General features: G+C 35.2%; 1 protein-coding gene across 15 annotated transcripts in view; it reads right to left on the reverse strand.

The window, feature by feature from the left end:
- Nucleotides 1-1285: 1285 nt before the first annotated feature.
- CPEB3 (cytoplasmic polyadenylation element binding protein 3) overlaps nt 1286-14632 on the reverse strand; it is a 95123-nt gene continuing 81776 nt past the window's right edge. For all 15 annotated transcript variants that reach the window (XM_054832372.1, XM_054832369.1, XM_054832375.1 and 12 more), the window contains 4 exons: nt 11565-11683; nt 10160-10274; nt 6890-7071; nt 1286-3896 (listed from right to left, as the gene is read on the reverse strand). In XM_054832372.1, coding sequence (XP_054688347.1) covers nt 3669-3896; nt 6890-7071; nt 10160-10274; nt 11565-11683 — 644 coding nt within the window. In that variant the 3' untranslated portion in view covers nt 1286-3668. The remainder of the gene's footprint in view (nt 3897-6889; nt 7072-10159; nt 10275-11564; nt 11684-14632) is intronic.

Below are 14632 nucleotides of genomic sequence, written 5' to 3' on the forward strand. Positions count from 1 at the left end.
TGAATGGGCAGGGTCAAAACCCCCTTGTTTCAACAGATTTAGTTCCTTAGAATGGCAATAGTATTTCATCAACACTGGTGGTGTATAAATCTAGACAGCGAACTGGTACTGTGACATCCCTATTATCTCCCTAAATCATTTTGATAAAGGAAAAGGCTTTTCAAAATATCACATTTTTTCTGCTTCATTCTGTCTTTTTATTGCCCAATTCTTGTTACAATTTTCCAATCACTTTACATAACCAACCATTTTCATCATTGCCACACTATTGTAAACCACATCAGCAAGTTAATACATAAAGCTTTGCATTTCAAAAAACTAGACACTTTAGTAACAATATTACAAAGATTTTAGCTTCAAAAATAACTGAAAATGAAAAAAATAAACTTTTAAAGAATTAGCATCATAAAATTAATTTATTCCAAGTAAAAATACAAAATAATATTAATGACATTGACCAGATATGAAAGTCTCTCCCAGAAACAACTATATTAATGGTTGAGAAAGCACTCCTTAAAGAAAATACGAAATAAAAATGAAAAATATGTAAATATGTTTAATTTTTTTCTTAGCAAAAAATCTTTCTAAAAATAACAATGAAAATTTGTCTCAGTACAAAGGCTACATTACTATTGAAAAAATACCAGCATGAAGAAAAGGTACATATTTGACAGTAGAAAAATGATTTTAGTGAATCACAATGTCTAAAGTCTGCAATGAAAATAAATCTGCAATAAAGATTTATGCCTTTTTTCTTTTCATTTTTCTTTTTTTTTATACAAACAGTACAAACAGTATTGCACATAACAACAAATAGTCGAGGTTAGGTTAGCCTTCAAAAAAATCGACTAGTTCAAGTCTCACATCAGAAAAGGCCACGACAGGACCTGTTGTACCCAGGGGCTTCTTAGTCAAGTTGCAGTTCAGAACTCCATATTTTAAAAAATAACTTTTTTTGAAGGACCCTCTTTTAATATAACATATTAACAACTCAGGGGCACATTCATTTACAAAACAAAAGGGAGCATGTCATAATTTAATAAACTAAAAAAAGTTCTCTTTAAAAAAATACAAACAGAAGAACTCTCACAATTCTGGTCAGTCGTGCATAATCACACTTGATTATAAATATACAAATTAAGGGAAAATATTTTTTCACCTTCTATTCACAACTTTCAGCACCAAATGGAGTTTGTGTTTACACCTGTTCTTTATGATGATTTTGTTTTAGATTTAATCCAACATTATGCTATATTGTACATTTTCCAGCTTCTCTCTCTCTCTCTTTCTCTCTGGGGGTATTTTTCTACGTGAAAGAGGGGTATTTCTTCAAAAAGGTTTACTTCTTTCACATAATTAGGTAGATTTCTGTAGGTTAGCTATGATCTTTAATATTACAGTTATAAAGCTTTAACTTCTTCATTTTCAAAAAAACTCAAATAAGCATGAAAAAAATAAAGTTACCCATCTGTTAAATCATTTTTCTTGCAGAATTAAATTAATATATATTTTTCTGAATAAACTTACTTAGAAAATATCATTTTCTTTCCTATATTTCAAAATTGAGGTATTGCAAAAGATCATGTCAGTCAGAAAGCATGCCTTTTTCTTTAAAAAAAATCATCAGCCAACTGTTGAAAACTGTCTAGATACAAAAAGTAGTGCATAACAAAATGTCTTGTACAGATGAAAAAAACAGAAAAAAGACACCTGGGCTGGGAAAAGCAATATCACAATAACGCCCAGAAGTAACTTCAAAAGGGATAATTATAATAAGCATTTTAAACCAGTAAAAAACTATTTTTTTTTCCAAAAACAGAAAAAAATCCTTTCAAAGCCAATACTCGCAACTAAACATTGGGAAAAAACAACTTACTAAATTAGACACAAACAAGGACATCACAACAAACAAAACCCAGAACATTTAAATCTACTATGCGGTGTCATATCCAGTCAGATTGTCCCCAGAACTGCAAAAACAAAGGAGGAAAAAGAAAAAAATAGTGTACACATTTGCACAATCATTAGTATACCAAGTGTGTTTATATTTATATGCTATCTGCAGCCCCATAGTTCATGCTAAAAAAATGTCCACTGTGTTAGCAGGTCTTAATTGTATTCAAGCTTCACAGGATACATCCAGGGATTAGAGAGATAACGCCACATCCACAGAGCAGACATCTCATCTTGCTTTTATATGCAGACATTTCTTTAGCACCACTTTTTTTCCTGACTTTCTTAAATGTGCCTAGTTTATTAGTTTGACAGACTATCTAATCGGTAGTGTATGTATGCTAGCATGAGCTCTTTGGTTTTCTGGACAAGGTCTGCAGCTACATAAATGATGCAAGCATTAGGAGAGAGATTGTAACTAAGAGCTCATTTCTTTCTATGTACCTGTTATGAACTGTCAAAAATGTGTTAATGTTGGATACAGAGGCTTTAACAGTTACGTTTGATCACAGTACTAGACATAATCACTTTACTATATAAAATAAATTGCACGATATATAACAGAGCACCGCAAAGTACTTCATCTACCATCCACAAATTTGTTTTAAGAATATCCTACAGCTAGTTTTTATATTTGTTGTAATATAGGTCATCTGTAATGGGCTGATCCTAATTTCAGAAGCATTACATTTACTGAGGCATGCCTTCCTCCAGTCAGTAATCATTTTTTTTTTTTTGTTATTGAGTACTTTGTAGCCTACGTAGATTCATAATTTGTGCATTGTGGGCAGTTTTATATTAGATGTATATAAAATTTATTGCATGCAGCAACCTGATTAAGTAAACATGCAGTCAAAAAGTATTGACCTTCCTTGGAAGCTTTTCTGTATGCTATACTGATCTCCTTTCAGCAGCCATCACTATTTTAATCACATATTCATTTTTTAATTGATACCCTAGCCTGAATAGAGTATTATGGTATTAGTAATACCATTTTAATAGCAGCAAAAGCTATTGCAGCATACATTTACATAACACTAAAAGACCTAACAAAAACCAAACCAAAACAAAAACAAAACAAACAAAAAAAACCCTCTGCAAAACAAAAGAAAAAAGTCTGATCCAGCTTATGAGGTATAATCCTTACAAGTCAAAATGGAGAGCAACTAAAGTCTTATTTTCTTTAAGGGTTATTACTACTCTGAATGACCCAAACTAATGATTGCTGAATATCTGTTTAAGTTTTTGCTACATCTGCCACCTACTTGTGAATATTACCTTTGGTAAGTCATCTGCTAGGGGCAAGTCTAAATTTCTGAAAATAAGTGCATGCTCCAGTTTAAAAATAAAAATAATTCTAATTATAATAAAAAAATCTTCATCACATACACATCAACCCAGTGAAGGCTGATGAGAATGGCAGTCTACATAATGTCACTAGTGACAAGTCTTGTGTAGGAAATTAAGGTACCAAGCAGATGTTTGTGTGAATCAAAGTGCAAAATCAGTACAGTTACACTCTGCCGGTTTGTATTATACTGGACACTGAGTTCAGTAATGTGACTGTAAATAATAATAATAGTAATAAAAAGACCCATATCTTCATTAAAGTCGAGGACGAATGCACAGATTTCCAGAACACTAAGCCCTGAGGCAGCGCTCTCTTTTCATTCGATTTTACTACTCCAGTACTTGTTCTGGGTGAGGCCTGGGGTTCAGCTCCAGCGGAATGGGACGTGGCGGGGCCGGTCACCTCCCTCCTTTACCAGTGGTTTGTGGAACTCTCGCCCAGCACGAGAGTGTATGCTTGCCCAGCAGTATTCACAGTAATACTGCAAACAGGTAACATTGGCACAAAAGAACGGAGCAAATTTTCCACCACAGCGAGTGCCCTGGCATTCATCACACATCTGATCATCCAGCACATATGGCTTCACTTCCACCTGCACCAGGAAGAAGAAAAATAACTGTAAGAAGATGACATAGTTTTCCTGAGTATGAACAGAAGGAACAATATTTTAATTATTTTGACTCTACTGAAGGTTTTCAACTGACGCTGGATTAACCCAAAGAGGTTGGTAGTTGAGTTTTCATACCAACCACTTTACTTGTCAGAAAACCGCACAGAAGAAGGATGTGTTTTGGTAACTATTTAACATTTCTTGAAAAAGGTAGGTATGTGAAAGTACTAAGATGGGAGTACAGTAAAAATAGCATCTCCAAGGATTTTGCTGCTGTCTAAGAAACCTCCAGGAATGTGGATACAGTTGTTACGGGGGCAGGGTGCAAGAGAACAGCATTTAGGAAGAAGAATTATAAAGAATAAACTTAAATTTCTAAACTTTAGAGGTCTGGCACGTTTCAGAGGTTTTTCTTCAGAGAGGTTTTTTGTTTGTTTGTTTCTCTTGTTTGTTTTTTGTGAACTGCAAAATGCAGAACCAGACTAATAAATGAAGATTCAAATTAAATAAGATCAAATGCACCTGTATTAAATACTCTGCCTTAAGCTGGCAAAAATCACTATCTAAAGATTTTTAGCTCCAGAAATGTAGCAATATTTCATAGTTGTTCCAACTGTGGCCTTGCCATCAATTACAACTAGGCTGGAAAGCTGCTGACTTTTCTCCTACACTCCGTTGTAAACACCTTAGAACTGGCATTCTTTTTGTTTTTAAAGCACTTGTGCCAAACACAGCAGTGTTTTGATGCATAACTAGGCACTTGCAATAATACTATTACAGAAGTTGACAACATGCAAGTTGTCTCCTCTGTGTCTGTTCCTAAGAATCAAGCCTACACATTGAAATTGAGTGTTTACTCCTCCTGGGGAAATCATTAGTTTATGCACGTGTAATATTTATGGCTCTATGATGCTATTTATAAAGTGGTTTAAGTACAGTCAACTACATTAAAAGAAGAGAGAAAAAAATTGAAATATACATACTTCTATGATAAATAATTTTGCTATAACTCCACAAGTGCTAGTCTGGCAAAATTGGTATATTGCAAGGAAACTTGACTCCAGTAACTACACTTAAATACATACGGTATTAAAGAAACACAGAATAAGATTCTAAGTTGAAAAACAAGAAACTTATTAAACAAAAAAGCTTTATGCTGAATTTTACTTCAGCTTATCCTGATCACATTTCAACAAATGTTACTGATTTGAAGTAAAGCTTATATAGTGAATTCTATTTCTTGCCTATGGAACAGCTAGAACTACCAATTTTATTTATTTATTTATATTACAATGTACTACTAGTATTGCAGGAAAGAAGTCTGAATAACTGCCATTTTGCATATCAGATGCCCTACCACTAAAATTAGAAGCATCATGTAAAATAAAACAGCAGTGTCTCAAATGAAATTGGAAGAAAGCAAGTTCAGTGTCCAGTACATCTCTAGATCCCCACCTACTCACATTTCCAAAGCATGAAATATGAAGGTCTGAAACAGATACTCTCTCACACTCCTTTTCTTGTTTTGGTCACTAGTGAAATAATTTTAAGATTGTATGCCGTACAATTCAGGGATTACAATCTATTAGATTTAAAAACTAATATTTAAGGAAGGATTAAGAGATTTCATGCTACTTCAAACTCACAGATAAACCTATTTTAAACACAGATAAAAGATAATCAAGTGAACTTAAATTATCAATCAATGAACTGGGAAAAGTACTGATTGATGTGAAAAAACCTACCAGCTTGCATCATTTGTGGCTCTACCCTAAAGCTTAGAAAAAAAACCCAAGTTTTTAAGCATGGCTGATATATAAATCTCAAAGGGTTCAACACTGTGATTAAAACTCCAAAATTAATCGTCTTAATATCTCTGCAAATTTTTTCAGAATTCAATGGACAAGAAATATTTAGAAACACCCTCATCTTTGTTAAAATCATGAGGTATAATAGCACCATAGAAAAATAGTTGGAGGATTTATATCTCCTCACCTAATCTGACAAAAATTTCAGTTCAGATTTTTAAAGAGAAAGCAACAATAGCTTGGACTTTGCAGCTGTGTAGTTTTAGATGTATACTGCACATAATAGACACACTCAATACCTGTCAAGCTGACTTCTTAAGAAACAATTTATATTAGATTAAGTAGAAAACAAGCCATCCCCATTGTAAAAGTACATATCAGCAGTGCATGCTGTATGTTCTTTTGAATAATTCTAAATGCCAAGTCCTCAAAAACACAGGTGGTGGTTGTACATGTAATCAAGAGAGGAAGACAGAAGGTCTAAAGGAAAAAAATAAAATCTTGGAAATTAAGTAATGTTTTCTTTTAATGTCTTCAACTCAGATTTCATTAAATACCTTAACTTCACCCTACACTTGAAAAGCCCTTTAGAAACCAGGATTTCATAAGGAACTGAACAAAACCATCTCATTTTACCTCCTTTTGCCTATCAAACATCTGTTGGCATTTGGTTAAATTTTGGTTAAATAAGTCTCAAGACTTTTGAGGTCAGCATTGCCTACTATACTTAACGATAAACCTGTGTTTTATGAACTTCAAGTCTAGACATACATTGCCAAGAGAAAATGTTGCCTAATAATAGCAGAAATGCCAGAGGCTATATAAGTAGCCACTAACTAAAAGCAGTTGATGCACAATGAGCAAACATCTACAGGAGGAGAAAGAAATTGGGCAATTCTACAGTGTCTGACCTTCAGAATTCAAAATAAAACCAAGAACAAACAAGCTTACAACTGACTGTTTTCTGGTTTTAGTGCTAAAGAGTTAAGAAGTTTAAGATATATTTTTTTCACTCAGCTGCTTAAATAAGCTTTTAAATAATTAACAAATGTCATCTGAAGAACAGAGGTTACAATGTTCTCCAACACAATATTAATATAAGGATGCTTTTTATTTCTGTACAGTTTTGTGGGTAACAACCATTCCGTTCCATGCTATTTTACTTACCCGTTTATCAATGTCATTATGTTGGAGCTGGACAAAGCGAGCACTGATGGCAGCAATATAGCTCTGCTGATTGGAGAAAGCCACTCTGCCAGCGCCTTTTGGGTACTTCAACTCTGGGTCTGTATCAATGCCAGCATAGCAGACACCTCCATATAAACGGTCCATAATCATTGCCAATTCAACTGCAAGAAGTCAATTGTTAAATATTATAGATTTAACATAAATCATAGTGTTGCATTTGGTTTGTTGCATTAAAAAAAAAAGTGCTATTTGCCTTGGCGTACTTGTCTTCCAAAGTCTAAAACAGTAAACCCAAACGTTGGTTTTAACAGATTAAATCAACCCTACATGAATTATAGTAAAATATAAAGGCAAAAAAGAGAATCTGTAAAAATAAACTCGGTGTGACTGAAGTGTGAAGAAAATGCAGAGTTACATTGTTAAAGTAGGTATCAAGTCAACTGTTGTAGAATTTATCATCTGGTAAATTAAAATTGTGGTATTTGGGATTAGGTATTCGGGATCTCCTCCAGCTCCAGCCAGGCTTGTTAATGCTAGTTTACATATAATATCACTTAAAAACATCCCTGTATTTAGAATCTGATATTTTACCCTAAATACTAAGGTTGTAAAACACTTCCTTAATGTCTTTTCATTTGAAACAAAATTTTGTGAAACATTGGAAGTTATCACACTTCAAGCTAGCCTACATTTTGGATGCAATCTAATTTAGTATTTTTGTAGAACATTAACTTGACTGTGGATCTTTTAAAATGGCTTGTTGCTTTTTCTCACACTAAGGATAACCCTAAAGAAGTAATAAAATAAAACAAGCTGAGTGCATGGCTGAGAAAACATACAGGTGGACAGTTAAGGGAAAGAACTGACAGAAGTGGAAAAGAGGCTGAAGGAAGTGGAGAAGACGCATGTACACTGTGCAAAGATGTATGGTCACTGAGCCAAGTTCTCACTAAAACCGATAGACAAATTTGTCAGATGGATGAAGGACTGATCCTCATAAAGCAGGATACTGGGACTTGTAGAGGCCCTGCCAAGTCAGCTTTTTTTATGCTAATGTGTGAAAACACTTTCGTATCAAGTTAAAATTTAGCTATCCAAGATGAAATGAAAAAGATATTTAAATCCTTGTAGTTCTCACAAAATTCTCACTAGTTAATTATATATAGAGACAATTTTTGAATTGAGTACGTATATGTGTTTGTATAAACATGTGTGTCTCAGTGACAGGACGAGGGGTAATGGGTTCAAGCTGAAGGAGGGTCGATTTAGATTAGATATTAGAAAGAAATTCTTTAGAGTGGTGAGGCACTGGAACAGGTTGCCCAGAGAGGTTGTGGAGGCCCCATCCCTGGAAGTGTTTAAGACCAGGTTGGATGGGGCTTTGGGCAACGTGGTCTAGTGGAGGGTGTCCCTGCCCATGGCAGGGGGGTTGGAACTAGATGATCTTTGAGGTCCCTTCCAACCCAAACCATTCTATGATTCTATGATTCTATTCTATGATTAAGGGAAGACCATAAGCTAATTTGTCCATTTGCAATAAGCAAACAAATGTCTGACTCATTCTACCAAAGCAGATAATACTCTTGCTCCAAACAGGAGGAGAAAACTATCAGCATAAGATAGTGACTAGTAGATTCTTCTACTTTCTAGTAATTTGGGATCAGCATTTGAGTGATGATCTCAGAAAGTGACAGTATGGAATAAATATCAGGGACACTTAAAAACATTTACAGTAGTAGTTCCAGTAATTTACTGTTGCCAATAGACAAAGAACATGTAGGATTCCAGGGCAAGGAAACCATGCAGGGTTCAGACATCTGAGGAAAAACTTCTGTATCCGATATTTAAAGTTGCAAACAAGAAAAACTAGAAACTATTTGTCTGCTTTGGAGGAGTTAACTATGTAAAGGCATTGGTTTTCAAACGTAATGCATTTCAAATGTAATCTATGACAGGCCAAATTACATACAGTTTCATAAAGGCTGTAATTAGAAATTAGGTAATGTTCAATTGTTACTATTTACATAATTACCATCTTACAGTTACGCCTTATTTTAAGATGGTGATGAATGTGAAAGCTGCCAAGAAACCTGGGCTGGGAGAAATCTTACTGTCAGCAGTGAATGGCTGGGGGACCTTGTGTACAGCTTCCCAAAAGAATTAGGATTAGGAGAAAGAGAAAACGAGAAGCTGCAGTTCTAGTGGGCTGGAAAGTGGCTGCCAAAGGAAAGTGAGGGCTACCAGGAAACCTGATCCAGAAGTCTTTCTTCCAGACAATGACTGAGGGGCCTTGTCTGCTACAGGCCTGGAAAATTAGGATTAGGGTTGAGAGGATGAAAAAGAGAAACCACACAGCTGACCTGGAGTAAGGAGGGACTACTATGTGGAAGTGAAGGCTGCCAAAAGACCTAGCTAGGGGAAATGTTTCAACTTGCTAATGGCTTCGTGACCTTGCCATTGGCTCACCAAAAATATAAGGCTTAGGAAGAAAGCAAAGAGTGTCAAGCTACAGTTGGGAGTAGTGCTGAAAAGAGACCTTCAAAACAAAGTGGGGGCTGCCAGGAGATCTGGGCTGGGATAAATCTTTCCTCTGGCCAAAGGTAAAGGAGTCTCGTCTATTGCTCTGCAAATAAAAGTGAAGAAAAAAAGAGTAAGGATGAAGAAAATGATTGAGTAAAAGAGCTACATTGGGAGTGGGTCTGGGGAGTGGTCTTCAGTACAGAGTGGGGCTACGAAGAGACCTGGACTGGGAGAAATCTTCCTTCTGGACAACAGCTGAGAGGCCTTGTCTATAGCTCCACAGGAAAAATAGGGTTAGGGTTGAGAAAAAGGGAAAGAGAAATCAAAGCTGCAGTTGGAATTGGTTTGTAACAGGGCTGGGAGAAGTTTGTGTTCTAGTCAAAAGGAAGGGAAACTTGTCTGCATCTCAGCAAGCAAATCAGGGTTAGGATTAAGATGGCATACGTTACGAAAGATCAGCCAAGCTCTAGGATATTATGCAAACTTGGGGAAAACTTTCTACTGAAAATCCTAATTAGTAACCTATTGAAAAGATCAAAAATGTTCACAGTTTGTATTTTGTAGACAGGAAGACACTCAATGACTAAAAAAGTGAGCTATAATCTTTGGAAAAGACAGAGTATATATATTATTGCTCTATTTCTTTTACGTATACTATATATATTTTCTCATCTTTTCTGCTTAATCTGGAACTCCCTACTACATGCCCTACATTTTCCTTCTACTCACCAGCTCGGAGGGGCCGTGGAACTCCTCCAACAAAGATAGTTTTTCTTGGATCCAAAGGCTGAGACCCATCCATCACAAAGTCACTGTCACTTAGGTTCCAAGGTCGAATTTGCACCTGTATTAAGGATTGTTTTTAGTAGAAGAACTTGAAAACTCGATTAAAATTCAGAAACAACTGCCAAATCTTTTTATAATTAAAAATACAATTTTAACTTCACAAAAGCAGTGAATCAGTGGTATAAGCACCAAAACAATTTGAGGACATAGCTTATCTGTGTGTTTGAAAGAAGGTGGACAATTCATTTATCACCTCTAGAGGCCAGGCTTGAGTTAAATTTCATCATAGCAAAACTGCTACCTCATTAATTCTCTGCCCCTAATTGCCATTATAATAAGAATTCTGTGAAAGGACTTTCAGTATATTTTACCATGTATGTGCAATTACAGTTGCAGTTTGGGCTTCTGGCTTTCCTGAAATCACATACAACGATCCACAAATTTTAAAGCACTGATAGGCATGGAGATAAAATTAATTTCTGTGCTTGGATACAAAAGGAGTTTTTATAATGTGTGAACGCTCATTTCTGTTAAGCAGCAAGCAACACAGTTGATAAGAAATCTTTACACAGAAAAAAACCTGCTCAGAAGTTATTTGGATAAAGCTTTTGCATTTATACATACATTTATTGATCCTAGAAATCACATAAGCACACTCACTGTGCTGTAGTACTGGGTTGTTCATTTATCTGTGCGTGCTTTTTTTTTTTAATCTAATCATATTTATCTGTAGTTTTCATCTAATCTGCATGTATCCATAATCACAAAAAAGACTAGCATTAAAGAATGTTAGAGATGTGATCAATAGAAACAGGTTACTGTATGTCTTCTATTCTGCTATAGCTGTCTGCATTACTTGTTTTTACCCTGCAGTTTATATAAGGTAAATGAGACCTACTTATAAATTGATTAGCTATTGCATACAGAAAAAATAATAATAAAGAAACCTAATGAAGTAAAGGGGATAGTTGAAGGTATCTGGATTTTAATTTGGGGGGGGGGGGGGTAAGTTTCTTCGTTGCATAAGCCCTTCTTTTCTTTCAAATAACATAGAGGGAAAAATTATAATCTGATTGTCTTACAGCTAACATTGTAAAAGGATGCATACTCCTGTGAGATGCCAGAAGTACCAAATATAAAAGTTAATTGAACATGGCATTTATCAGAAAGAAGCAAATGTTAAAACCATGTTACGCTGATACAGAAAGTCAATTCAATGTAACAGCAAGGACAGCAACAGGAAATGGACAAGTCAATTAACTGTAAATCAGTCTTTACTTACTAACTGAAAAGAGTAACAGCAAATGGGTTAGCAACCAGCATAAGTGTCATGGCATAAGCTACTTACTGGTTTATCCTTGATTGTGGGACTTGACACACACAGGTAAAGTTTCCCATCTTCTTCCAGACAGGCATCTATCAGAGCTTGTACAGAGCTTTCTTCCTGGAACAGCAGAAAGGCATAACCTTGGAAAGGATAAAGGCACAAGAAAGAAAAAGAACAGATTAGTTTGTAAAGCATTTTTTAAATAAAGAAAATAAACCCAAGAAGTGAATAAGATATACAAATTACAAATAACTGTTAAGGCTGTTAGTTTGTTTTCATAAATTAAATTCACTTGAATAGATCATACGCTCATACAGTATTGATTTCAGAATGGAGACAAGAGTGTTTGCTGCATATGTTTATTTGCTTAATTAATGATTTTGAGCAGTGACTATATAGGCTGGTGAATAAGGGGTTCGTACTATCCAACAATGGTATCTGAGCTTTTTATCAGTGGTATCTGCCGGTATCAGTGATTATCATCTTACAACAGAGGCACTGGACTTCTGGTTACTATCTACAATGAATAAATATTAGAAGAAAGGGCCAAAAATGTAGACAGGTAAACAGATAAATAGAGTTCTATGCTCACATACTTAACTGTAAAAAATGTTCACCTAAAAACAATAAGCATGAGTGAAAAGAAAGGCATTCATTGTGTGTTATTACAAGTCAAAGGCCTGCTGTTGTTATTTATATTTAAATAAAGCAGTTCAAAAGAAAAAGTCCACTAAAAATTGCTCCAAGTGATTCAGAATTTTAGGACTTTAAATTAGTCAGTAAGTGTGTGTGTGGCATTCAGTGCTCCTCTGAATGCAGCTGGCAAGAAACCTTTCTTCAGTTTTACTTAACATTGTTAAATTTGCATGAAGATTTGACCCAAGCAGTCCATGCTTTTGCTAGCTCAGAAGCGAAACTAATACAGCGCAGTCCACACTAAGCAAAGCCATCGAAAGGCTGGCTGCTAGACTTGAATACAGCTGCCTGGTTAAGAGGACTTTCTATCGAGCACGCATTGCTCTTTTGCTCCATAATCAGTACAACTCAGTTTTCTCACTGAATGTGACTGCGTTGGCTTTGACCTTTATAATTTGGTACTTGTGTGTCTTACAGGCTACCTCCTTTCAGAAAATCTGCAGCAATTAGAGGCAGCTGGAGCTTAAGCAGGGACTGCTAGACTTTCTCTGCCTGGGACTCTTGCCACAAATTAAGCGCCTACATGATGATACACCATATTTAAAGTATGACAACTTTTGATATAGCTTTACACAGTCTATTTGCTATTAATATGGTAGCAAGTTACCGTAATTTTGCACTGAGTATTGAGTGAATGCGATTTGGCATGTCCTTTTTTAGATAAATACTAATACAACTCTGATTTATTAAAAAAAAAAAAAAGATAGACACTGAAAAAGTGTTTTCCTCTGTAGAGTTATTAGCTACCAAATTACCTCTTACCCTACTATCTCTAGTCATGTGAGCTCTCAAAGAACATTAAGTTCTATGCAGCTGTTTGTTTTTAGAGGCCAAAAAAAAGTTTGCGTTAACAACATACTTATAGATCAGAACACATGTAGACAGATTGACTTCCCCAAGAAAACAAAACAGTTTGATCATCACTCTTGCTAGCCAACAAGGAACTTGCATACCTAGAGTTGGAGTAAATTAAAGATACCAGTCCCAATAAAAAGTGAAATATTTCTTGAATAAAAACATCATTTTCTTCTCTAGCAGATGTAATTCTCTTAAAACAGTCCTCTAAAGATATAAACACACTTCAATATTTTAGTTTTAGACTTTAAAAACCTAATTACGTTAACTGAGTACAAAAATAATGAGCTTGCAATCACTATAATTTTTACCTTCATTTTATTTTCCATCCATGCACTTGTTATATCCTCCTCACTTTGTACCATCCCTTCTCATTATATGTAATAATCAGAGCAAAAACTTATACAAATTAAAGTATCTTTAGCTTAGCAGTTTTTTCAGCCTTATAAAATGCCCCAGTCAGAAAACTAGATACTTGGAAGAGACTGCCATGACAACTACACCTCCAAAGCCAACTGAGCACACTTTGTGGTTCAGCCCAATCCTTGCTTTATATTTTTTGTAAGATGAATTCCCAGAAGATGCAGTGCAGATCATTCCAGTACTATGAAATCAAAATAAGAATACATGTACATTTATGCATGCTTTAAAAGAATGGCTTGCAATATATTTAAATATATTTAAACATTTAGGATTTATCTTCTGACCAGACCATAAGATTTGAACTTTAAAAAATACAATTTTGTCTTTTTAGAGTTTTATAATCTTAAACCAGCAAAACATTGAAAATTTCTGTAGCCCAAAGTCAAAATGAAAATTCGGAAATGTTTATTGTGGCTTAATTACTCAGCAAAAATCTGGGCAATAGCTTCAGATACTTCTTTCTTCTATGAAGCTTTTTCAGGTGTTTCTGGGTCATATTAGAAGGTTACATCATCTGTGGTAGTTGGAGTTGACAGCCATTTGGGGGCACAGTAAACAATATGATCATAATTTCCCAAACAAGTTAAAATTAACCAAACAGATACTTGTTAATTTTCTCTGACTGCTAGATTACAAGAGCAGTCCAAGTTAGTAAGAATTCAGTTTTCTAACCTGGGGCTAGTGCCTGTCATGAAGTTTAGTAAATTTACACCTCCTCATTTCTCTAGACCTCTGTGACTCTAACACATTTCCCTGCCTGCTGCGGAGTCCGCATGGGCCCTCTGAAGACAGGCAGGTAAGCAGTTTACAGCAGCAGTCTTCTGTCAATCTAGCAAGCAGGCTGGACTAGGAGGACATTATGTCCAGGACTGCTTCAAAACCTGGTGATTGCACATCTATTCCGATTATTCAAGGACTTTTGATACTCAAGATTAACAAAGATTACACTGAAATAAAAAATAATTAAGTAACAGTAGTTCAAATAATATAAGGATTATGTAGAAGCTGATACAGACAAGAAATACACCTGCGAAAGTTAAAGGTATTTGCACTCAGTTTCTGGAAGGGTATTGGGATGCAGAAACCTTAAATTCAGAAAGGTGCAGCTCCTTCCT

Source organism: Grus americana, chromosome 7 (genome assembly GCF_028858705.1).
Source record: "Grus americana isolate bGruAme1 chromosome 7, bGruAme1.mat, whole genome shotgun sequence".
Lineage (NCBI taxonomy): Eukaryota > Metazoa > Chordata > Aves > Gruiformes > Gruidae > Grus > Grus americana.